Below are 25,861 nucleotides of genomic sequence, written 5' to 3' on the forward strand. Positions count from 1 at the left end.
GGCCAATCTGCAAATTGTCATTTCAATAAAACTCAAATGCTCTAGATTTGTCCTTCAAATAAGTGATTTCTACCCCTAGTTACTAGACCTAAAGAATACACAATTAGACTTTGAAAAGCAAAACCAAGTGATTAACTCACTCGATGGAAGATACAAGCATCAACCAAATCCACCTGAACCAACTTACAGAAATTTTTTCTTTTCAAGAAGAAAATTTAGAAATCCCTCACAAGGACATGCATAACATTTAGTAGAGCTCGTCAAACAAAAGATGACTCTTCTTAGGTGGCTTAATCCAAAGTGCCTTGTGAAAGAATGGCCCCTCGTGATGCTGCTTGGGAGGATGGTACTTACAGTCATCAAGAGAATATAAGTAGTTATTCTTTCCATAGTTGCAACGCTTTGAAAAGTAAACACAGTTACTTGACATTCTTGGGACATCAGTCACTGCAAGAGAAGAGCGAGAGCTGACAAACAGTGTTACACCATTTAAGCTCTTCATTTCAACCCATTTCATCTTGGACAAATCCAGTTTGAATATAATTGGCTTATCAGGATAAGATACGGACACCAATATAATATCCCCCTTGAATTCAACCATATGCTGAGCTCTCTCTTCATCATAGCTCTCTTCATCATAGAACTCTTCATCATAACTCTCATCATCATACCTCTCTTTAGCATAGCTGAGATGACGAGGAATATTAGGTGGAGGAACATCAAGGATACTCCAAGTATGTTTCTGTGGATCAAATACCCCTAGCAAATTATAGGAAGATTCACTCAAAACAATAGAATTACATATTACAGAAAACAGGACCATCCCCCCAATTGAAATAACCGACATCAGTAATTTGGAACTTAAAAGTAGTCCACTGTAAGTCCCCTGGATGACAAATGCCAATGCAAACCCCTAGAGTGTCAAACCCTCCAGTAAACTCTGTATCAGTTTCAATTGCAAAAACTACACAATCAGGGGATGTGGGTGCACAAGATAAAGCAATGCTCGGGGAAAGCATAGAGTATTCGGGAAGTCTGATTTTTGACTTGGTAAAGGGATTGTAAAGGAAAATCTTCCAGCCGAAAAACAGCACCCATCCATCCTTGCTGCACTGAATCTCTGTAAGCATTCTAATATATGGAAACTCATCAACATAGAACTTGCCCTGTGAAGGGTCAAAGAACTTTGTTAGGCCACCAGGAGCTGGGGGAAACAAGAGCCATGGAGATTGGTTCACCACACGAAGTGAACGGGCAACGTTTTCGAATTTCTTACAAACACAGGACAAGCGAACATTATCTTTGAGGCAGAGACGGGATACAATGAGCCTCAGGAGTTCCGTAGGAAGCTCAGACCAAGGCCGCAGCTCATCCACTCTGACCCTATACAGCATTGCATGAACAACAAACAACTCAACATTGTGGACAACATCCTCAACATAAACCCTTGAATACTTCAATCTATAACCAGAAATTGATAGATTGAATTATATTTTAGCACAAAACAAATTTTTCAGTCCCAATAAACCCAAACAAACTATGGGATTCAAAATCAAATTCTTCTCAAATCCCTAAAAAATGCTTTGCTTTTGAATCCTATTACAAAACCTATAAATTCTACACCATGAAGCGAATACAGGAACAACCTAAATTATGACATACAAATATAAGATTGCACTTCAAACTCTAAATGTTCTAAGAAGAGACCTGTTTGCAAATACCCATTTAAGACCTTAAACTGTTTGTTTCCTACCAGAAACTTTACCTTAAACTGCTTGTTTCCTACCAGAAACCCTAAAATGCATTTAAGTTAAAAGTAGCAAAAGGGTAGCCCAGTAAGTGGTAGAACTTACGGTTTCTCTGTTTTCTTTATCCTTTTTCTTCCTGCCATGAGGGAAAACTCTGATAGAGAATGTGAATTTGAGGATGGAGCTTTGCTCTTCGGACTCTGATGTGTTCCCTACTCAATGTTCATTTCTTATCCCTCTCGGCTTCACCACATATTAAAGAAATGCTTCAAAATATTTTTTTAAAAGTCAACTCGTTTCAAGAAATTCCAATTAGTAAGAAACAGAAGGAAGACCATGTGGCCATCAATATATCCTATGAGTTAAGGTCGTCAAGTCTTCGTTAATCCTATGATGCTAGTTCTGGAGCAGATGATTTACAGTTTCACCTTACTGTAACCCTTAGAATTTGTAGTGTGTAATCACTTATAGAACAAGCAAAAATTATATGCAGTGACTTCTTTTCTGTAAGTTACTTTTCAAAAGATATAGCTAAATCACATAGGCAGCAAGACAAGAAGTTAGGGAGAAAAAATACGATACTTGTGTAATGCTTAGATGTAACTCGGCTTCTGAGGTTTCCTGAAGGTCCCCACAGCTAAATTAAGACAACATTGACCCTACCTGGCTCCATTTTCTAGCTTCTTTCAGGAAGACAAGAAGCTAGGGAGAAAGAATATGATACTTGTGTAATGCTGAAATGTAACTCTTTTAAGCTTTTTAAAAGGATCCAGCAGCTAATTTTAGACAAAACATTGACCCTACCTGGCTCCATTTCTAGCTTATTTATATGTGTGCGTCTTTCAGACCTGCTCCTTGATGTATCGGCACTTGAATTTTCTTAACACAACAAAGATCCAAAAGCTAAAATGTATCAAAATAAGCAACCATTTCAAGAGTAAAAAGTACATGCCTTTACACTTGCCTATATGTTGTGAAGAAGAAAAAAACATAATTGCTTACCATGGCTTTTGCTCTAACTGCTACAATATAAATAGGCAACCCAGATCATATATAACTACTTTGAACCCAACTAAATTGTGGGGTTCGTGTGTTAGTCAACCTTAACTGCTTACAATAGGGCCAGTCTGCAAATTGTCATTCCGATAAAACTCAAATGCTCTAGATTTGTCCTTCAAGTAGGCGATTTCTACCCCTACTTACTAGACCTAAAAAATACACAATTAGACTTTGAAAATCAAAACCAAGTGATTAACTCACTGATGGAAGATACAAGCAACAACCAAAATCCACCTGAAGCAACATACAGAAAATTTTCCTTTTCAACAAGAAAATTTAGAAATCCCTCACAAGGACATGCATGGCATTTAGTAGAGCTCGTCAAACAAAAGATGACTCTTCCTAGGTGGCTTAATCCAAAAAGCCTTGTGAAAGAATGGCCCCTCGTGATGCTGCTTGGCAGGATGGTACTTACAGTCATCGAAAGAATATAAGTAGTTATTCTTTCCATAGTTGCAACGCTTTGAAAAGTAAACACAATTACTTGATATTCCCGGGACATCAGTCACTGCAAGAGAAGAGTGAGAGCTTACAAAGAGTGTTACACCATTTAAGCTCTTCATTTCAACCCATTTCATCTTGGACAAATCCAGTTTGAATATAATTGGCTTCTCAGGATAAGATACAGACACCAATATAATCTCCCCCTTGAATTCAACCATATGTTGAGTTCTCTCTTCATCATAGCTCTCTTCATCATAAAAATCTTCATCATAACTCTCTTCATCATAACTCTCTTCATCATACCTCTCTTTTGCAGAGCTGAGATGACGAGGCATATTAGGTGGAGGGACATCAAGGATACTCCAAGTATGTTTCTGTGGATCAAATACCCCTAGCAAATTATAAGAAGATTCACTCAAACAATAGAATAACCCATTACAGAAAACTGGACCATCCCCCCAATTGAAATAGCCGACATCAGTAATTTGGAACTTAAAAGTAGTCCACTGTGCATCCCCTGGATGACAAATGCCAATGGAAACCCCTAGACTGTCAAACCCTCCAGCAAACGATGTCTCAATTGCAAACACTACACAGCCAGGGGATGTGGGCGCACAAGAGAAAGCAAAGCTTGGGGAAAGCATATGGTAATAGGGAAGATTAACTTTTGACATGGTGAAGATATTGAGTAAGCAATGCCTATCACCAGTAAACAGCACCCATCCATCCTTGGTGCACCGAGGCTTTGTACACCTTAGCTCTGGGATCTCATCAACATAAAACTTTCCCTGTGAAGGGTCAAAGAATTTGATTACGCCACCTACAGCTGTGGGGTACAAGAGCCATGGAGATTGGTTCACTACACGAAGTGAACAGGCAATTTTTCCAAATTTCTTACAAACACAGGACAAGCGGACATTATCTTTGAGGCAGAGACGGCACACAATGAGCTTCAGGGTTTCCGTAGGAAGCTCAGACCAAGGCCGCAGCACATCCACTCTGACCCTATACAGCATTGCATGAACAACAAACAATTCAATATTGTGGACAATATCCTCAACATAAACCCTTGAATACTTCAATCTATAACCAGAAATTGATATATTGAATTATATTTTAGCACAAAACAGATTTTTCGATCCCAATAAACCCAAACAAACTATGGGATTCATAATCAACTTCTTCTCCAAACCCTAAATGCTTTGCTTTTAAATCCCTTTACAAAATCTACAAATTCTATACCACGAAGCTAATACAGGAACAACCTAAATTATGACATACAAATATGAGATTGCACTTCAAACTCTAAATGTTCTAAGATGAGACCTGATTACTAATACCCATTTAAGACCTTAAACTGTTTGTTTCCTACCAGAAACCTTACCTTAAATTGCTTGTTTCCTAACAGAAACCCTAAAACGCATTAAAAGTGCCAAAAGAGTAGCCCAGAACAACTTACGGTTTCTCTGCTTTTTTTGTCCTTTTTCTTCCCGCCATGAAGGAAAACTCTGACAGAGAATGTGAATTTGAGGATGGAGCTTTGCTCTTCGGACTCGAATGCTAAATCCTTTAAACAATTTAACCCTTTTTGGCGCTAAATCCTTTAAACAATTTAATGATTTTTGGCGCCAAATCCTTTAGAAAAATATTACGCTATTTGGCGCCTTCTAGGGATTCCTCGTCAAAGCGGGACGAACCAGTAGATTGAACCAATCAACCCTTCACCCAGCACAAACCGGAGTAGTTGTGACTTCCAATTCGATTTTTGGGACCGCAACCTAAGTATTGGATCAATGGATGGGCTGAAACTTTAAGCGGAGGTAGAGGCTATCAAAGGTTTCTAGTTCACATGTTAAGTTTCAATCCATTGGTATTTTGATATTTTCGTGCGGCAGAACAAATATTGAAAATCAAGGTCTATCAAAGGTGCTCACCATTTCACCCATCGAATCTTTTACGAATCTTTTGACAATTATAATTGATTGATGATTTTAAACTTTATATGTTCTGCAAAACAAAATCCATGAAATTTGAAATGATGAAAATCTTAAACATTTTGGATAAAACTATTATACAATAGATAAATTTTTACTATTAGATAGATAGGATGCACCATGGGTAGAACTGCAAAACAATGTTTGCTGATCTTTCCTTAGTGGTCCATCTCAACTACATTGATCTCTTCTTTCATAATATATGACATTTTCAAAAAATATTAAAAGCTCTTTGGCACTTGGCGACGTCGGATGGGTAGAAAATCAGTCCATGATAGATTAATCTATAAGTAAGGTATTCATCTACTTAGTAGATTTGATTTAGTTTTGAGGCACATAATTTAGCAATCATAATGTCTAAGAAGAAAATTGTGATAAAGGTATAATTAGGGGGATTAATCTCCTAGGTAATGATCTAGCTGTTAATGGCTTCTTTTTTTTTTTTTTTCATCTTGTGGACCCAAAAACTTCTAACCAATGGGAGGGCTTGAACACTGCATATCAATTTTTTTTTTTACATGAAAAACGCTGCATATCATTGGAATGAGGATTTGTAGAAAAACCAAGTTACCATATTTCCCAATAGCCAATATGTATGGAAACATATGCCAACTTATTTAAATAGATAGCAATGATTAATCACTTGTTGATTGGTCCACTCCCTCTTAATTAAGCACCATCCATTTCCTAGCTATTTGTTTGTAGTAAACCATCCAATTGATTTGCAATAAGAACTGGTGTTGGAAAGTCCTGTCCATCAAATTCAGCCTCATTTGACTTGCCATATGGTAGTAATCGAGAGTAGATCATGGGTATGTGGTATCAACAGATCAAGAAATGTTTATCCTATCAGGGTCATTCTCTAATTTATGGTCCAAAAAGTTGAAGGGGCTTGCTATACATTTAACAAGTATTGAAGAGGAAGCTGCATTTCAAATTATTCAGTGCAAATATATTGAAAACTGAGAGCAGATCAAGTCCTCGTATGAGAACCATTCTCGAATGGGGCTGATATGCACAGATGGAATCAACCAACAACTAACTTTGCGATGGATTCTATCTATGTGGCTCAGCCCGTACAAGAATGGTACTTGTACGGAAACCTGGTCCACATTCTTGAAAACCTAATACATCCATGCAATATTTACAAATCCATGTTTGTTGAGAAAGAAAAGAAACAAAATAACAAATGTGTGTTGAAGTTTCTTTTTATTTTTTATTTTCAAGGACAAGGGGAGAGAGCTTCGCATGATTTTAGGAGCTCTCCCTCTCCTTAGCCTCTCTCTCCCTCTCTCTCTCTCTCTCTCTCTCTCCATTGTGAGTGTGTGAAATAGAAAGTGAGTTTCATGAAATCCTAGCTTCTTGGTGAAAAAATTGCTCTTCTTCGTTGAATGTGAATTGAAGTTCCAAAGCGTCGAAGTAATGATTTTCTGTTGTTTCTCAAGCTATGAAGAGCTATTATATGGAGGAGGAACTTCGAGTACGGTTCTAACTTAACCATTCATTCCCTCTCGAATTTATTTTTGTTCTATTGGATCCAAATGGAAAAACTCCATGAATAGAAAAACTCCACACCTAATCCAAATCTGTTGCGCCATCAGGGTTAAACCAACAGTAATAGGCTAGCTAGCCTCTTCTGTTTTAAACCTACCTCTATGGCATTTTCCATAGACAACATTCATGGAAATTTATGTTCCAAGTTCTGTTCATGAAAAAAAAAGAAAAATGAAATTCTTTAGAATCAACACTATTTTCCCATTGATGCTTAAGAATGTTTAGTAGAATGCCTAGCAATGCTCATAAGCAATTCCAATTGTTGGTCTTCCTAGACAATTGTTTTGCACAAAATGGCCTTCCCCTTCTTTATGAATCTAGTTCTTACTCACCAATGTAGGATTAATAGTTACAAGGCAGAAGGTGAAAAATGAGAGAATACGGACTCTATGCCATTGATGTCATTTCTTGACTTCAAAAATATTTGAAATTGGAGCAATTTTCTTTTGTCATTTCAACAGTTTAATGTATCCTCAAAATAGAATCAAGTTCAATGATGCCTAAATTTGTAACTGACAATTACTAACCCACAGTCAAACTGCTTGGTTTTCTATGGTTATGGTCATTTCATTGGACCGGCCACAAGAATGTCAGCACTCAATTGTTCAGATCAACAGGCCTAGCCAATATGGCTTTTGGTGATGCTCAAACAAAAAAGGTCAATTTTGGGGTCAAAAAATTAAGATGAATTATGTCGCTTAAAATCTGTACTACGCAATCTCTTATAGAGATAGGGAAACAAAATTTATAATTTGCAATGTCTGAGTCTCAACCAAATCTCATAGGAAGCAATACAAGAAGACAAGGAGAAAGAATATGATACTTTCATAATGCTTGAAGATAACTCTGTTTTGAGTTTTCAAAAGGATCCAACAGATCAGTCTTGAATAACACATTGACCCTACCTAATTTTTTTAACACCTAGCAGCATTCTATGTTGTTTTTCCATTAGGAACTGCCAAGTTGAAACATGATATCTAGATGAGATACCCATGATGGGGGTTGTTCACTGGTGTACAGTTCAAATGGGAGTTTCAACTGAGCTGGGAGCATGACATTCAAAAACACATATACAACAGCTACTTACAAGGGTTTCAAGTCTGACCTTTGTGTGTGTCACAGACACAGAAACTTAAAAGGGTTCCAAGTCTGACCTATGTGTGTGTGTGTATGTGTGTTTGTGTTTTTTCTTTTTCTTTTTTTTTTTTTATTATTTTTTATGTATAAGTGATGTATTAGAAAAGTAATTTTTCTTTACCAAAAAAAAAATATTAAAGTAATTTAAAAAAAAAAAAGTAATTTTGGAGCGGAATTTCGTTTACATGTTTCCACCCTTTGAACCAATGCCTTTGCTTAAATCCAGCACTCACTAGTGAGAGAAAACCTGTTGGAGGAATGGTCTTCAAGAAATAGAGAAGAAGTCCTATCTATTTATCTAAAGAAAAAGGAAAAAGCATTATGGCAGGTACATATATGGCTTGCAATAGAGATTTCACTGTATTATTTCAACCTTCCTTGTGTACAAACTCAAGCTACTAAGATCATGATAGTCTTGGAGGGAGACTGGATCAGGTTCACGTGCGAGATTGTTCTCGTATGTCCTTAGCCCGAGTAATTGAAATCCATTAAATACAAAGAGAGAGTGAATTCCAATTGCCCGGACCAAGGGCATACGAGAATAATCTCCTACATGAACCTGATCCGGATTCTCTTGGAGGGGGAACCCTCTTTGTTGCATTGTAACCTTGCGCCCAATAACAACTTCATAAATGTTGGAGATTTTCATTATAGAAAAATAATAAAATAAAATGTTGGAGACACAAATGTTTTTGCCTTGGAACTTTAAGCAGACCCTGGTGCTATCACAATTTGAAAACATTTTTTCAGATTGAAATTTGCCTTCTCACATTATGCCCTTGTCTAAGCTTTCCAACTTGACAAGAATGCAGTTGATCATCTTCAAGGTCAGCTTTGGATTAAAAAAACTGGAAAAATGCCATTAGCATGATGTTTACTGTGTAGAGTATTTGTTGTAGTAGCATTTGATATCTTTGGAATATCCTAAAACTATACTTGGGTTCGGTGTAAGCAATGCCAAGTCCTACAAATGTCCCTCCCATTGCAGTCCAAAAGAGAGAAGGGAGGGGGTGGGGGTGGGAGATTTTCTGGTCAGCAGTGTACCTATGAGAATCCATGACTGGCAATCAATAGATCACGTAATTGGATTAAATCTCAATTGGACCAACCACAAGAGTGTCAACTCTCAATTTTACATATTAACAGGCCAGGCCAGTCTGGTTTCTGATATTGCTCAAGCACAAGGGGTCAATCACAGGGTTACGAACTCAAGATGAATTGTGAGGGAAAATGCCAACCTAAGAGAGACCATAGACTTCAGTAACTTAGTCTTCTCCATCTGGTACTGTTCTTTAAATTGCTTAACCCAAAATTCACATTCAACCTTTGGGGCGGGTTTTCAAAAATAACAAACAAGAACTGCTAGTTATAACTGCCTTGTGACAGTTTGGTTAGAACTCAAAACTTCATGGATGTGTTCCCTACTCAATGCTCATTTCTCATCCTTCTTGACTTCACCACATATTAGAGAAATACTTTGAATTTTTTATTCAAAGTCAACTCCTTTCAAGAAATTCCAATTAGTAAGAAACAGAAGGAAGACCCTGCGGTCATCAATACATCCAATGACTTAAGACCATCAAGTCTTTGTTAACCCTATGATGCTAGTTCTGGAGCAGATGATTTACAGTTTCACCTAACTGTATCCATTAGAATTTGTAGTGTGCAATCACTTATGGAAAAAGCAAAAATTATATGCAGTGACTTCTTTTCTGTAAGTTACTTTTCAAAAGATCTAGCTAAATCACATATGCAGCAAGACAAGAAGATAGGGAGAAAGAATTTGATACTTGTGTAATGCTTAAATGTAACTCAGCTTTTGAGGTTTCCTGAAGGATCCAGCAGCTAAATTAAGACGACATTGACCCTACCTAGCTCCATTTTCTAGCTTCTTTCAGCAAGACAAGAAGACAGGGAGAAAGAATATGATACTTGGGTAAAGCTGAAATGTAACTCTGCTTTTAGGCTTTTTAAAAGGATCCAGCAGCTAATATTAGACAAAACATTGACCCTACCTGGCTCCATTTCTAGCTTATTTATGAGTGTGCCTTTCAGACCTGCTCCTTGATGTATCGGTACTCGAATTTTCTTAAGAAGATGAAGATCCAAAAACTAAAATGTATCAAGAAAAGAAACCATTTCAAGAGTTAAAAGTACATGCCTTAACACTTGCATATATGTTGAGAAGAAAAAGAAAAAATTTAATTGCTTACCATGGCTTTTGTTCTAGCTGCAACAATATAAATAGGCAACCCAGATCAAATATAACTACTTTGAACCCAACTAAAATGTGGGGTTTGTGTGTTTAGTCAACCTTAACTGCTTAGCATAGGGCCAGTCTGCAAATTGCCATTTCAATAAAACTCAAATGCTCTGGATTTGTCCTTCAAGTAAGTGATCTCGACCCTTGTTACTAGACCTAAAGAATACACAATTAGACTTTGAAAAGCAAAAACAAGTGATTAACTCACTTGATGGAAGATACAACCATCAACCAAAATCCACCTGAAGCAAAACATGCAGAAAATTTTCCTTTTCAAGAAGAAAATTTAGAAATCCCTCATAAGGACATGCATGACATTTAGTAGAGCTCGTCAAACAAAAGATGACTCTTCTTAGGTGGCTTAATCCTAAGAGCCTTGTGAAAGAAAGGCCCCTTGTGATGCTGCGTAGCAGGATGGTACTTACAGTCATCGAGAGAATATAAGCAGTTATTCTTTCCACAGTTGCAACACTTTGAAAAGTAAACACAGTTACTTGATATTCCTGGGACATCGGTCACTGCAAGAGAAGAGTGAGAGCTGACAAACAGTGTTACACCATTTGAGCTCTTCATTTCAACCCATTTCATCTTGGACAAATCCAGTTTGAATATGATTGGCTTATCAGGATAAGATACGGACACCAATATAATCTCCCCCTTGAACTTGACCATATGTTGATCTCTCTCTTCATCATAGCACTATTCATCATAACTCTCTTCATAATAGCCAACACTAGGAATTTTAGGTGGGGGGACATCAAGGATACTCCAAGTATGTTTCTGTGGATCAAATACCCCTAGCAAATTATAAGTAGATTCACTCAAACAATAGAATAACCCATTACAGGAAACTGGATCATCCCCCCAGTTGAAATTGCGGACGACATCATTAATTTGGAACTTAAAAGTAGTCCACTGTGCATCCCCTGGATGACAAATGCAAATGGAAACCACTAGACTGCCAAAACACGATGTATCAGTTTCAACTGCAAAAACTACACAGCCAGGGGATGTGGGCGCACAAGATAAAGCAAATTTGGGGAAAGCATACGGTAATAGAAAAGCTTAACTTTTGACTTGGTGAAGATATTGAATAAGAAAAAGCTACCGCCAGTAAACAGCACCCATCCATCCTTGGTGCACCGAGGCTTTGCACGCCTTAGCTCTGGGATCTCATCAACATAAAACTTTCCCTGTGAAGGTCAAAGAATTTGATTATGCCACCTAATCCTCCTGTGAGGAACAAGAGCCATGGAGATTGGTTCACCACATGAACGGGCAACTTTTCGCAATTTCTTACAAACACAGGACAAACGGACATGATCTTCGATGCACAGACGGGACACAATGAGCTCCAGGCGTTCGTTAGGAAGCTCAGACCAAGGCCGCAGCTCATCCACTCTGACCCTATACAGCATTGCATGAACAACAAACAATACTTCACCATGTCAAACCCTTGAATAATTCAATCAATAAACAGACATTGACACATTGAATTATATTTGAGCACAAACAGATTCTTCAATCCCAATAAACCCAAACAAACTATCACATTCAAAATCAAATTCTTCTCCAAACCCTAAATGCTTTGCTTTTGAATCCCATTACAAAACCTATAAATTCTACACCCTGAAGCAAATACAGGAACAACATCACACTTCAAACTGTAAATGTTCTAAGATGAGACCCGATTACAAATACCCATTAGGATCTTAAACTGCTTGTTTCCAACCAGAACCCCAAAAACGCATTCAGTTAAAAGTGGCAAAAGTTTAAAACTAATTTAAAACCCTAGAAGCAGTCACAAAAAGAATAGCCTAGTTGAAGAACTTACGGTTTCTCTGCCTTTTTCGTCCTTTTCCTTCCCGCCATGGAGGAAATCTTTTAAGATTATGTAAATTTTAGGATGGAGCTTTGCCCTTCGGACTCTGATGCTAAATCCTTTTCCTTCCCGCCATGAAAGAAACAATTTAACGCTTTTTGGCGCCATTTAGGGCATCTCTTCAAAGAGTGTCAGACCAGTGGATTGAACCCCAATCAACCCATCACCCCAGCACAAACCGGACTGTTTCTGATTTCAAAGGGCAGGTAGAGGCTATCATATTTTACTAACTCACATGTTCTATGAGAATGTGAATTTAAGAATGGTTTGGAGAAGTATGCAGTTTTCTATGTAGAGAAGCATTGGAGCACTTCTATTCCGAGTACAAGTCAGCGGTTACGGTGTATGAGAAGGCACACACAGGTAGAGGAGGACCCAGATCCTCTTAAGTACTCCAACCCTTCTCACCCACATTGGATGGTTGGAAGCATCGGGGCATGCATCCCAAGTGCCTCTCAACTGTCAAATGTACACTAGAGGGACTGATGCACTTGAGAAGATCTCGTTCCAATAGGAGGAATGTCAGCAGCCTAAATATTGGATCAATGGATGGGCTAAAAGTTTATAAGTAGGTAAAGGCTAAGATTCCCAGCTCAGTGGTTTAATTTCACCCAACTGATTATATTAGATCATGAACTTTGACACGTGGCCAACTTAAAATATTCCCTTTAAGTGGCCATTATTCAAATTTGCCACATCACTCTTTTATGTGGCAAAACAAGGTGTTCCCTTCTACCCGCTGAATCTTTTGCAAATTATAATTGAGTTGAGGCTCCCAGCTCACTGGTTAAGTTTCACCCAATTGGTATTCCCCATGTGGCAAAAGAAAGTACTGAAAAATCTACATCTTCCAAAGGACTGAATGCAACTATCGAGAGGGTGAATGGACTACATGGGAGGGTAAAAGATTAAAGCAGAAAACGAAAAGGACGTCCAAGAGTGTGTTGACTAGGACCAGACACTTGGGAGGGGGGTTTGAAATGACCACCTACACCCCATGAAAGATATAAATGTTCACTTTATTGATGCTTCTACTTGCACTACTATCGCGACAACCATGATCCCAGATAGAGGACTCTTCCCCATGATTACATTAGAGCAAGAACTTTGACAAACGGCCAATTTAAAATATTCTTTATAAGTAGTTATCATTCAAATTTGCCACATCTCTTTTATGTCGCAAAACAAGGTGTCCCTTTCCCACCCAATAAATCTTCTGCCAATTATAATTGAGTTGAGGTTTTAAACTTTATGCATTTTGCAAAACCAAAATCTATGAAATTTTGGTTGATTGAAAATTTCGAATTTTCGAATAAAAATGTTGTATAAATAGGCAAATTTTAACTATTGGATAAATAGGATTCACCATGGGTAGAGCCTTTATAACAATGTTTATTGGTCTATTATTAAATGTTGGATAGAGATAGAATTCCCAAGGTATGTCATCAGCCCATCTTTGGACACATGAAAATTTCAAACCATCTTCAATGCTTTTTGGCACTTAAGAGAAGTTGGGTTGGGTAGAAAATCAATCCATGATAGATTATGGTGGATAACAAGTTGCATACTGGACAATGCAATGTATCAAAATAGTTTAGGTGCCTCATATGGTTCTTTATATTGCTTAACCCAAAATTCATATTCATCTCTGGGGTTGGGGTTTCAAAAAAAAATGACAAACAAGAACTGCCGGTTACTTGTGACAGTTAGGTGAAAACCCAAAACTTCATTGATGTGTTCCCTACTAAATGTTCATTACTAATCCCCCTGGACTTCACCACATGTTAGAAAAAAAATGCTTTGAAAATTGTTTCCAAAGTCAACTCGTTTCGAGAGCTTTGGATTAGTGAGAAACAAAAGGAAGACCATATGTTCATCAAGTCTTTGTTAATTCTATGAGGCTAGTTATGGAGCAGACAATTTACAGTTTCACCACATTGTATCCCTTACAACATATAGCAAAATCACATAGGCAGCAAGACAAGAAGAGAGGGAGAAAGAATATGATACTTGTGTAATGCTTAAATGTAACTCTGCTTTGAGGTTTCCTTAAGGATCCAGCAGCTAATTTTAGACAAAACATTGTTCCAACCAAGCTCCATTTTCTAGCTTTTTTTTTCAGCAAGACAAGAAGATAGGGAGAAAATATCTGAAACTTGTCTAATGCTTAAATGTAACTCTGCTTTTGAGTTTTAAATGGATCCAGCAGAATTTTTGAGAAAGCATTGACCCTACCTGCTCCATTTCTTGCTTGTCTTACAGACCTGCTCCTTGAGGCATTAATACTCAAATCTACTTAGGAAGACGGATCCAAAAACTAAAATGTATCGAGACAAGCAACTATTTCAAGAGTATTAAGTACATGCCTAAACACTTGCCTATATGTTGACAAGAAGAAAAAGAAAAAAAATTACTGCTTGCCATGGATCTTGTTCTAGCTGCTATAATATAAAGAGGCAAATTCAAGTGATTAACTCACTCAATGGATGATTCAAGCATCAACCAAAATCCATCTGAAGCAACAAACAAAAATTTTTCCTTTTCAAGAAAACTTAGAAATCCCTCAGAAGGACATGCATGACATTTAGTAGAGCTCATCAAACAAAAGATGACTCTTCTTAGGGGGCTTGATCCAAAGAGCATTGTGAAAGAATGGCCCCTCATGCTGCTGCATAGCAGGATGGTACTTGCAGTCATTGAGAGAATATAAGTAGATATTCTTTCCATAGTTCCGACGCTTTGAAAAGTAAACACTGTTACTTGATATTCTTGGGACATTAGTCACTGCAAGAGAAGAGTGAGAGCTGACAAACACTGTTACATCATTTAAGCTCTGCATCTCAACCCATTTCATCTTGGACAAATCCAGTTTGAATATAATGGGCTTATCAGGATAAGATACGCACACTAATAAAAGCTCTCCCTTGAACTCCACCATGTGTTTAGCTCTCTTGTCATAATAGATCATAGGAGGAAGATTAGGTGGAGGAACATCAAGGATACTCCAAGTATGTTTCTGTGGATCAAATACCCCTAGAAAATTATAAGAATATTTACTCAAACAATAGAATAACCCGTTACAGAAAACTGGGCCATCCCCCCAATTATAGAAATAGCAATCACCAGGAATTTGGAACTTAAAAGTCGACCACTGTGAATCCCCTGGATGACAAATGCCAATAGAAACCTCTTGAGTGTCAAGCCCTTGATTAAATGCTAGATGAGTTTGAATTGCAAAAACTACAGAGTCAGGGGATGTGGGTGCACAAGATAAAGCAAACGTTGACGAATGCACACTGTAATAGGGAAGATCAACTACTGACAATGTGAAGGGATTGAATAAGAAAAGGGCACGGCCAGAAATCAGTACCCATCCATCCTTACTGCACTTGATCTCTGTAAGACATAGCTCTGGGATCTCATCAACATAGAACTTTCCCTGTGAAGGGTCAAAGAATTTGAGTATACCACCCAAAGCTGGGGTGAACATAAGCCATGGAGATTGGTTCACCACGCGGAGTTTACGGGCAACTTTTCCCAATTTCTTACAGACACAGGACAAACGGACATTATCTTTGAGGCAGAGACGGGATACAATGAGCCTCAGGAGATCCGTAGGAAGCTCAGACCAAGGCCGCAGCTCATCCACTTTGACCCTATAAAGCATTGCATGAACAACAAAGAATTGAACTTTTTGTTCACAATATCCCCAACATAAAACCTTGAAATATTTCAATCTATAACCAGACATTGATATACTGAATAACATTGTAACCCCTCATAATGCTTTCGCTAAGAACAAAAATAGATTCTTCAATACTAACAGAAGTCTTTCAAACTCGGAATAAATTAAAACAATAAAACCTGAACTATGACATTCAATATCAAATTCTTCTCCAAACCCTAAATGCTTTAGGTTTGAATCTCATTACAAAGCCTACAAATTTTACAAACAACATTAACCATGATATACAAAAAATGAGATTGCATTTCAAACTCTATAGATACCCATTAAGACATTAAACTGCTCATTTTCTACTTAGAATCCCTGAAACGCATTGAGATAAAAGTAGCAACAAATTGGAACTAATTTAAAACCTAACCAAGTATCACAAAAAGAGTAGCCCAGTAGAACTTACGGGTTCTCTGTCCTTCTTGTCCGCCTTTTTCCTGTCATGAAAACAAGCCTGATAGAGTATGTGAAAATGAAGTTGTGGAGAGTAAAACTCCTCTTCTGGAGAAGTGTATAGAAGAAGTGGAGCCTTGATTTTCAGAGTTCAGTGTCTTCAGACTTTAGTGCTGAGGTGAAGCCTTTTAGCGCTTTTTGGCTTCTTAGGAAAGGTTTCAGGGCATCATTCTCAAAGCGGGCTGGAGCCGCTGGACCGGTGGGTTGACCCTATCAAACCCCTAACCCCGTGGCACAAACCGAAAAGGTGAGTTGACCCAACCTTGGTTACAATACAACAAGAACAAACAGCAAAAAAAGAAAGCATTATCCCAACTTAATGAGATCCACTGTATAGATTCAAGTAATTGATGGCAGGTTAGATCTAACTCTAAAATTCGGATCAGTTATCATCTATTGGATTGAAATAATATCAACTTCGATCGATCCCCAATCCTGATACACATATAAGATTCAAGAGCGAAATCATAATAAAAAAAAACTGACTTTTTAAAGAACAGTGGTAAATCTGTCGCATATGGTCCAATTCAGACCGATCCAAATCAGTATCGAAATGGTGGGCTGAAATTTTATGGATTGACAGAGGTTAAAAGTTTCAGTTCAATTTAGAACTACCAAAGGACTGCGTGTGACTATTGATTGAGTGAATAGATATACATGAGAAGATAAATGATTAAATTTAAAATAAAAAATTGGTCAAATTGAATTGATATTAGCCTTGATTAATCGCAATTCTTGGTCGATATCATATCAGTATATTGATACTAACAGATGGTAAAACAGTCAAAATCTAATTTTTAAATTGAAATTAGAGGTATTTCTATCCAATCTAAGATGATCTCGATCGATATCAACCTTGATCAATCCCATTTGCGATATTGAGTTATCAAACTTGCTCAAATTTGAATATGAACCATTTTCTAAATATTCATCGCCCAAATTTGCCACATCATTCTTTCATGAGGCAAAAGGAGGTGCTCTTGTCCTATTCTCCTGATAGGTCCTATCCACCATACCTGTCGCCAATTATAATTGATTTGAGGTTCAAAATGAATCCATGAAATCTGAGTTTCAAACCATTCACATAAAAATGTTGTATGATGAATGAGCAAATTTGAACCATTGGACAGATAGGATCCACCATGGGCAGGGCCTCCTTAACATTGTTAGTTGATCTTTTTCTCCACTGGTGGATAGAGATAGCATTCCCTACGTAGGTCATTTGTAAAGTTCGGTGAACCATCTAAACCCAATGATCCATTCTCTTTCATCATCTATGAATTTTTATTTTTAAAAGGAAAAAGAAAGATCCCTGGTCATTTGGATCAGTGGATCCAACACTAGTTCTGGGATCAATGAAAGGCCGCACGTGAGCATAAAGGTAGGGTGTGTTTTTTTAGATTTCATAAGGGTGGAGGCATGGTTTCGCCGCCCTTGTGTCTAGGAACAAGGGATTACACGATCAAGGACCATTCTTTTCCCCATTAAAGAATGGGTAGGGTAAGGTGGAGTGGCGTGAGGGCAAAGCTTTAGGAGGCTAAAGTGACTATGGTTTCAAGCTTCCTATTGCACAACCTTAAGCCATTGAGAACCTAAGAACCTTGAGCCAAATACTACAACAACATCCAAAACCACATTGAAAACCTTATCCCAACTTAATGGGATCGACTACATGGATTTTCCAAGCAAGGATGAACACGAGGATCCATGCAAAAAGATTTATGGGTTATATCTAAAAAATGCCATTGGCAATTAGAGACTTGTCTGGTTTCCCCACAAGTCTCATTCACTTCAAGTTCCAACTCATTGTAGAAAACACAAATATCGTTGCCCCGTAGCTTTAAGAATTAGAACCCTGGTGTCATCGCCATTACCAACATTGTTTTCAGATCAAAATTTTTCATCTCATATGATGCCCTTGTCTTGGCTTTCTAACTTGGCAAGAATGTTGTTAATTATCTTCAAGGTTAGGTTCAGACCAAAACAACTGAAAAAAATGTCATTAGCATAATATCTACCATGAAGAGTATTTGTTGAAGTACCAATTGTTATCTATGGCACACCTTAAAACAACAATTGGGTTTGGTATGCGAATATTTACTATTATAATGAGTTAAAGTTATTGTAACAGAGTAGCTAGCCTCTTCTGCTTTAAACTTACCTCCATGGTGTCATCCATGGCAAATCATGTCACAAGTTCTGTTCAGGAAAAGAAAAGAAAATCTTTAGTATTGAATACACATTAGCTTCCCGTTGATGCTTGAGAATGTCTGGAAAAATGCCTTGCAATGCTCATAAGCAATGTCAATGCCTTCCCATGATATTGGAAACAATAGTTTACCCTAAATTGGGATTCTATAAAGACCCTGGAAAAACATGGCAAGAAATATTTAACCTTCCTGTCCCTAATACTGATGGGCATTCAAGCTACACCAGGCTAGTCTGGTTTCTGATGAGCTCAAGCATAATTGAACAATCTAAGGGTTACAACATAAAGATGAATTGTAAAGGGGGGTCAACCTGAGAGAGACAATAGACTTTGATAACTAAGTACTCCTCTCCATCTTGTAATGCTCTTGATATTGCTTAACCCAAAATTCACATTCATCTATGGGGGCAGATTTTTGAAAATGACAAACAAGAGCTGCTGGTTATAACTGCCATGTGACAATTTGATTAGCACTCAAAATTTCATGGATGTGTTCCCATCATTGTTCGGTACCTCTACTCAATATTAATTCTAATCCCTCCAAACTTTACTACATAACAGAGAAATGCTTTGAAAATTGTTTCAGAAGTCAATTTTCCCCCAAAAAAAATTGGATCAATGTGAAACAAAGGAAGAGACCTTATACATTGTTGGTCTTGTGGTTGCAATGGACCACTAGATTTGACATGTGGGCATTGAAAATAATATTCCAATCTATATAATCATCAGAATGACAATATTATCTTTTCCCATATCAGAGAATTAGCTGATGTTGATGGAGAATCACTCCATTCATAAAAAAAGGGCAAAGAACAAACATTATGTAAAAGATACAGACTATTTGAAGCGACATGGAGAGGAAGATGCTTTCCTTTATAATCCCAACCTAACAGCAAATAATATGCACTTACATTGGACTGGTTTGCACATTCTTCAATACAAAATGTAGTATACAATGTTCCATATCATGTATTGTTACAGAACAATATGCACCTAGGAACAGATGAAGATACAGCATTGAACAACTGTTACTGAACCCCACTTCACCCATCTACCCCAAATAAAAAGTACACTTGGGGCAAGCTAACAGCCTATGATTTAGTGTTGTTAAGTCTTTGTAAACTCTATGAGGATAGTTCTTGAGAAGATGATTTACAGTTTCAGTGTTTCACCTCACTATATCCCTAAGAATTTGTACCAAGCATTCGCTTATTGAAAAGGGATAAAAAAATTAAACTACGCAATCATGCAATCACTTCTTTCTTCAAGTTCCTTTTTAAAAGGATCTACTAGTCTGAATTTAAGCCAAATTGTATAGGCAGCAAGACAAGAAGATAGAAAGAAGCAGACTGAGTTTTCCATTACTCACGGTGAAGATCTCTTTACTCGTGGGTTAGGACACTTGGATGGGACTCCTAGAATAATGGAAGGGATATTTCTGACCAAAAAAATATGATACTTGCATAATGCTTAAAAGTAACTCTACTTTTGAACTTTTTTGAAAGGATTCAGCAGCTAATTTTAGAAATGACATTGACCCTACCTGGAACCATTCTAGCTGATTTTGGCATTAGAAAAGTGTCAGGTAAAACATAATATCTAGATAAGCTAACCCTAATGGGGCTGTTTCACTGCTGTACGGTTCAAATGGGGAAGTTGAACAGCGATAGCACTGTGACATTGAAAAACACAGATATTACAACTTAAAATGGGTTTCCTCAGGCCTGACCAGTTGTAGCAACATGGCTGTGTGTGTGTGTTTGTGTGTCCATGAGTGTGAGTATGTCCAGCAAACCTAATCCCTATGATGTATTGGTACCCAATTTTTCTTAAGAAGCAAAGGATCCAGAAACTAAAATGTATCAACAAATGCAAATATTTTAATGGTAAAAGTACATGTCTTAATCACTTGCCCATGTGCTGTGAACAATAAAAGCACAAAGAATCTATTTGTTAGAAATTAAATAGTCAATAACAACTTTCGACCCAACTAAATTGTGGGGTTTGCATGTTCATTCAAACTCACTGGTTTATTAGTAGGGCCAGTCTGTGAATTTCCATTTCAATAAAAATAAAACCCAAATGCCCTGCATTTGTTCTTCAAATGAGTGAATAAACGGGTAGGTATTAGTCAAAGGTACACCGAAATCCAACCTGCCCTAAATTTCAACCTAACTGTTGTCTACCCCAGGTACTAGACCTAAATAGTAGACAAGTAAACTTTGAAAAGAAAAACCAAGTAGTCAACTCACTGAATTTATGATACAAACAGCAACAAAAATGCACCTGAAGAAACTTAACAGTAATTTTTTCCCTTCTAGAAAGGGAAAAACAGATAAATAGAACCAAGAAGTTTCAGAAATCCCTTACAAAGACATGCATAACATTTAGTAGAGCTCTTCAAACAAAAGATGACTCATCTTAGGTGGTTTGATCCAAATAGTCTTTGGAAAGCTTGGCTCTTTATGATGCTGCTTAACAGGATGGAAACTACAATCATCGAGAGAATATAAGTTGCTAGACTTTCCATAGCAGCGAGGCTTCGAAAAGTAGATACTGTTCCTTGATATTTTTGGAACATCAATTGCTGAAAGAGAAGACTGGGAGCTGACAAACACTGTGACACCATTCAAGCTTTCCATTTCAACCCATTTCATCTGGGTCAAGTCCAGTTTGAATATAATGGGCTTATCAGGATAAGATACGCACACCAATAAAGGCTCCCCATTGAATTCAACTATGTGTTTAGCTCTGTCTTTACCATAGCTCAGATGAGGATGATTAGGTGGAGGCACAGGAAGGATACTCCAAGTATGTTTCTGTGGATCAAATATCCCTACCAAATTATCAGAAAACTCACTCAAACAATAGAATAACCCATTAAAGAAAACTGGACCATCCCCACAATGGAATAGGGCAACATCAGTATTTTGGTACTTAACAGTTGTCCACTTCGCATCTCCTGGATGAAAAATGCCAATAGAAACCCCTGGACTGCGCAACCCTTCAGTAGGTCCAATGGCGAAAACTACAGAGTCAGGGGATGTGGAAGCACACGATAAAGCAAATTTCACGGAAAAATGTGGATAAATACTGTAACAGGGAAGGTCAATTTTTGACAGGGTGAAGGGATTGTATAAAAAAGGTCCACCTCCAAATAGAGAAAACAGTATCCATCCATCTTTGCTGCAGAGGATAAAAGTGCGCTTTAGCTCCGGGGTCTCATCAAAATAGAACTTGCCTCGTGAAGGGTCAAAAAACTTGATTATACCATTTTCAGCTGGGGAGAACAAAAGCCACGGAGATTGGTTTACTACACGGAATGAATGGGAAACATATCACCATTTCTTACAAACACAAGACAAGCGGACATTATCTTCGATGCGCAGACAGGACACAATAAGCTCTAGGAGTTCTGTAGGAAGCTCAGACCAAGGCCGCAGCTCATCCACTCTGACCCTATACAGCATTGCATGAACAACAAACAATTGAACTTTGTTCACAATACCCTCAAGATAAACCCTTGAATACTTCAATCTATAGACAGATATCGATATATTGAATTATATTGTAAGCCCTCAGACTGCTTTAGATTAGCATAAAACAGATTCTTCAATCCCACTACAAGGCATCGGAACTCAAAAAACAAATTAAAACCCAAACTATGACATTCAAAATTTATTCTTTTTTAAACCCTAAATGCTTTGCTTTCGAATCCCTTCAAAACCTAGAAATTATACACAATGAAGCAAAATCTAGAAACAACCTAAATTATGATATTCATATATGAGATTGCATTTTAAACTCCAAATGTAGTAAGATGGGTCCTGACTACAGAAGCCCATTAAAACATCAAACTGATCGTTTTCTAGCAGAAACCCTGAAACTAATTGAGTTAAAAGCAGCAAAATATGAGAACTACTTTAAACCCAACAAGGATTCAAGAAAAGAAAAGCTCAGTAGAAGAACTTACGGTTTCTTTATCTCTCTTGCCCTTTTTCTTCCCGTCATGGAGAAAAATGAGATGTTGTATGTGAAAATGAAAACCGTGTAGAGAGGAAGTGGAGTGGAACCTTGCTCCTCAGGTCCTCGCGCTGAAATCCTTTTAAACAAGGGAATTATGCATTCATGTGTTTCTTTGGGGTAAGGGTGTCAATTTACAAAAGGACCCTAATCGGATTTAGTCGGGTTGCTTGATTTGTGTCCTATGTACTAATGAATCAAATGATCAATATACAGTTTAAATTAGGGGTGTCAATTTCAGCCCATACCGGTAGGCTCGATTGAGCCCGACATGTTTATGATCTGATCTAGATCGGCCCAATTAATAAATGAACCCAACACGTTTAGGTAGTACACGGTGTAGCCATCTAGCCCGACGAGTGCCCGACCAGCCCTACACATTTATAAACCCGAATTGAACCGACTCCTTTAAGCCTGACATAGCCCAACCCCTTTAATACTACCTGTATTTTTTTTTTTTTAATACTATTTATATTTAGTGCTAAGACTATGTAATATGTACAGTTGAAGATTGTGGTGATTGTTATCTGAAAATTCATCAATTGATTTGAACTTGCTAAACTTGTGTTTTGTAGGATAGTTTAATTAATTTGAGTTCTGTGGGTTAAAGATCGAGAACCTCTGTAACTTAACTGCATTGCCTATCTTTGGCTTAATCCATTTTAATTATGAGATCTTTCTTTGCTATGTTCATCTTTGCCTCATTTTATTGATATTCCTCTTCAAATACATTTAGGAGACCAATTTTAAAATGGACCAGTTTAAAACCTGCTTAAAGTTAAATAAGTCTATAGTCAAGTTAAGGCCCGATTATGGCCCGTTTAAGGCAGCTCCATTAGACCTTGAGACCAACCAGCCCAATCATCAATCGTACCATGCCTGCTGTAGCTAAGCCCGCTTAGCTAAAAAGGCGTTCACGGTGTAGTCTTAGAAATTGGCAGAGCCCGATTAGGCTAACCCAACCGCTTGACACCCCTAATTTAAATTATGAAGTGCAACACAATAATATATATTCTAGACATCTAACCATAAGAATCAATGACTATATTTCATTATTTTGAATAAAAAGATAGGATAACAATCCTAAATTATATTAAATATATATGGATTAAAATCAGGGTTGGGCCTAGGCTTCAACCAAGGCTAGCCCAACCCTAGCCCAGAGCCAGGTTTTTTCAACTCTAACCGGTCCTTACGGTTGGAAATCTTAGCCCATACCCTATTTGCTCTCATGGTGGGTTAGGGCTGGTTCGGGCCATAATGGCCCAACTAAAGTTATTGAGCAATAGGAGACAGTATGTGGGGCCTATGCTTATGTGAGAGAATGTGACAAAAAATCCGTACAAAGAGACAACATCGTGTGGAGCTCACGGCACCCAAAGCGAGAAAAGTATTAAATTGTCCCACTTGCAAAATAACGATCTTAACAGACAACTTAAAATACGAAATGACCATTTTAACCTCGCTTACTTGAATCCGCAGTTCACTGTGATTTGTTTCTTCTCCTGCTTTCAGCAATGCAAACCAACAATCACAAGAAAATAAGGCGCAAGGAATCCTTTTTTTTTTCCCTCTCTCTCTCTCTCTCTCTCTCTCTCTCTCTCTCTCTCTTAAGAAGAAGAGATCAACCATTTCATCTTATGAAGGGAAGGGTTGAACAACCCAGAAGTTCAACCAAGTGGTTCATGATGGATTCTCTTTAGCTCGTTTCTTAGGAGAAGTAATGGGAAAAGAGTAGGTTTGTAAGTTTAACACTTTTGAAGGTAATTTAATCCTTTCAAAAGTTTCAAACTAAAGACGTCATCACTTAACCTCTAACCACTAACAGAGTGGACTTATGTGTTATACTTTTCCAGTTTAGGGGTGCCGTGAGCTTGTCAGAATCTCCGGCAGAGATAACTGTAATTTACTCAATATAATTTTGGAAGCAAAACTTTACCTAACTTGAAATTTTGTGAAGACACTAGAGAGTCATGGTGAGATATTAAAATAAATAAATAAATAAAATAATAGGAATTCCTCCAATTGAACATGACCATTCTTTTTGCCAGTTTTCTGTGTGACAAGTCTAGAAATGCAAGTTGAATCTCAGCGAAAATACAAAGAACCCATAGGAATTTGGCTTTCATCTCTTAGTAGTTCAATGGCAATAGAGGGGCGGATAATTGGTTGTTAGCCATCTGAAGACTCTGTAGAAGACATACAGCCAATAGCATGAGGATTATAACAGCATCAGAGAAGGCAATGCAGTTCTACATATCTTGTTAATACTAGATCTTCATGGATGTGTTCCCATCATCGTTCAATATCTCTATGCCAATGTTAATTCGAACCCCTCCAAACTTTACCACATATCAGAGAAATGCTTTGAAAATTGTTTCAAAAGTCGATTCCTTTTCGAGAAATTTGGTTCAATGAGAAACAAAAGGAAGAGAACCATACAATGTTGGCCATGTAATTGCAACGAGCCATTGAATTTGACATGTAGCTAGCACGGAGCATACTCCAATCCATTTAAATTTATAGTCATATGACCATATCATCTTTCCATATATAGTAAGTGTTTAAAAAAACATTATATAGAACAAGAAAAGTATATGAAGCAGCATTGAGAGGCTCCTTTCATTTCTATTCCCAACTAGGCAGCAAATAATATGTATTCACAGTGGACTTGCACCTTTTTCAATACTAAATGAACCATACAATCTTCCATATCACATACAGAACAATATGCTTCTAAAAAAATAAAAATAAATAAATAAATAAATAATTTAGAGTAGATGATTTACAGTTTCACCTCAGAATAATGCAATTGGTTCTTTCTTAAAGCTAATTTTTGAAGGATCTAATTTTCTGAGTCTCAAACAAATTTCACATGCAAGATGGGGAGAAAGAATAGGGTACTTGCATAATGCTTCAAAGTAACTGTGCATTTCAGTTTTACAACAGGATCCAACAGCTAAATGTATATAAGATACTGACCCTGTCTGTATTTTATACACCTGGATCCATTCTTTCTGGGTTTTCCATTAGAAAAGTGCTAGGTAAAACATGATATCTAGATGAGCATGATAGGGCTGGTTCACACTGGTATACAGTTCAAATGGGAGGTTGAACTGAGTGTGAGTGTGAGTGTGTGTGTAGTCAAGATAAGCAACTGTTTGAATGGTGAAAGTTCATGTCTTAACCAATTGCTCATGTGTAGTCAACAAAAAGAAAAATGGTTTCAAGCTGAAAAAGAATAAATAGTTAACTCAGATAAAATATAAATACTATGAACCAAACTAAACTGTGCAGTGTGCATTTTAGTCAAGCCAACCTATTAACTAGTTGGTCTAGTCAGCGAATTTCCATTTCAATGA

General features: G+C 37.4%; 4 protein-coding genes, 1 long non-coding RNA gene and 1 pseudogene across 6 annotated transcripts in view; all 6 read right to left on the bottom strand.

Annotated features, from left to right (window-relative positions):
* Positions 1 to 5,032, bottom strand: LOC122064229 (annotated as a pseudogene).
* Positions 3,116 to 4,267, bottom strand: LOC122064225 (F-box/kelch-repeat protein At1g57790-like). Its single transcript, XM_042627943.1, has one exon. It carries the CDS (start codon positions 4,265 to 4,267, stop codon positions 3,116 to 3,118), a length of 1,152 nt encoding a protein of 383 aa, XP_042483877.1.
* Positions 5,033 to 11,043: 6,011 nt separating the features above from the next.
* Positions 11,044 to 12,587, bottom strand: LOC122064230. Its single transcript, XR_006135622.1, has 2 exons — positions 12,034 to 12,587; positions 11,044 to 11,606 (listed from the first exon to the last, which is right to left on the bottom strand). It is a non-coding gene; the product is annotated as an uncharacterized LOC122064230 (long non-coding RNA).
* A 1,803-nt stretch (positions 12,588 to 14,390) lies between these two features.
* Positions 14,391 to 22,581, bottom strand: LOC122064232 (F-box/kelch-repeat protein At1g57790-like). 2 transcript variants are annotated; one of them, XM_042627947.1, is made up of 3 exons: positions 22,450 to 22,581; positions 16,221 to 16,488; positions 14,391 to 15,737 (listed from the first exon to the last, which is right to left on the bottom strand). In XM_042627947.1, the coding sequence occupies exons 2-3, from the start codon at positions 16,256 to 16,258 to the stop codon at positions 14,666 to 14,668; spliced, it is 1,110 nt and encodes a 369-aa protein (XP_042483881.1). In that variant the 5' UTR covers positions 16,259 to 16,488; positions 22,450 to 22,581; the 3' UTR covers positions 14,391 to 14,665. The 2 variants fall into 2 exon arrangements, with proteins under 2 accessions (XP_042483881.1, XP_042483882.1); XM_042627948.1 differs by lacking the exon at positions 22,450 to 22,581 and adding an exon at positions 18,429 to 20,867.
* LOC122064226 (F-box/kelch-repeat protein At1g57790-like) lies at positions 20,698 to 21,802 on the bottom strand (the record flags this gene model as incomplete). Its single annotated transcript, XM_042627944.1, has 1 exon — positions 20,698 to 21,802. A coding segment is annotated over one exon (939 nt), but the record flags the coding sequence as incomplete, so codon positions are not given.
* The window catches only part of LOC122064227 (F-box/kelch-repeat protein At1g57790-like), a 6,172-nt gene continuing 2,125 nt past the window's right edge, over positions 21,815 to 25,861 (bottom strand). The window contains exon 4 of the mRNA XM_042627945.1: positions 21,815 to 22,013. Coding sequence (XP_042483879.1) covers positions 21,815 to 22,013 — 199 coding nt within the window. The remainder of the gene's footprint in view (positions 22,014 to 25,861) is intronic.

This window comes from Macadamia integrifolia, unplaced genomic scaffold (genome assembly GCF_013358625.1).
Source record: "Macadamia integrifolia cultivar HAES 741 unplaced genomic scaffold, SCU_Mint_v3 scaffold1566, whole genome shotgun sequence".
NCBI classification, from domain to species: Eukaryota; Viridiplantae; Streptophyta; class Magnoliopsida; order Proteales; family Proteaceae; genus Macadamia; species Macadamia integrifolia.

Bases quoted from the DNA above. Each gene is read 5' to 3' on its own strand.
- LOC122064225 (XM_042627943.1), bottom strand. From the start codon at position 4,267: ATGCTGTATAGGGTCAGAGTGGATGTGCTGCGGCCTTGGTCTGAGCTT.
- LOC122064232 (XM_042627947.1), bottom strand. From the start codon at position 16,258: ATGACAGGAAAAAGGCGGACAAGAAGGACAGAGAACCC. The intron at 15,738-16,220 runs GTAAGTTCTACT...AATGCTTTATAG, and splicing joins ACAAGAAGGACAGAGAACCC to GGTCAAAGTGGATGAGCTGC.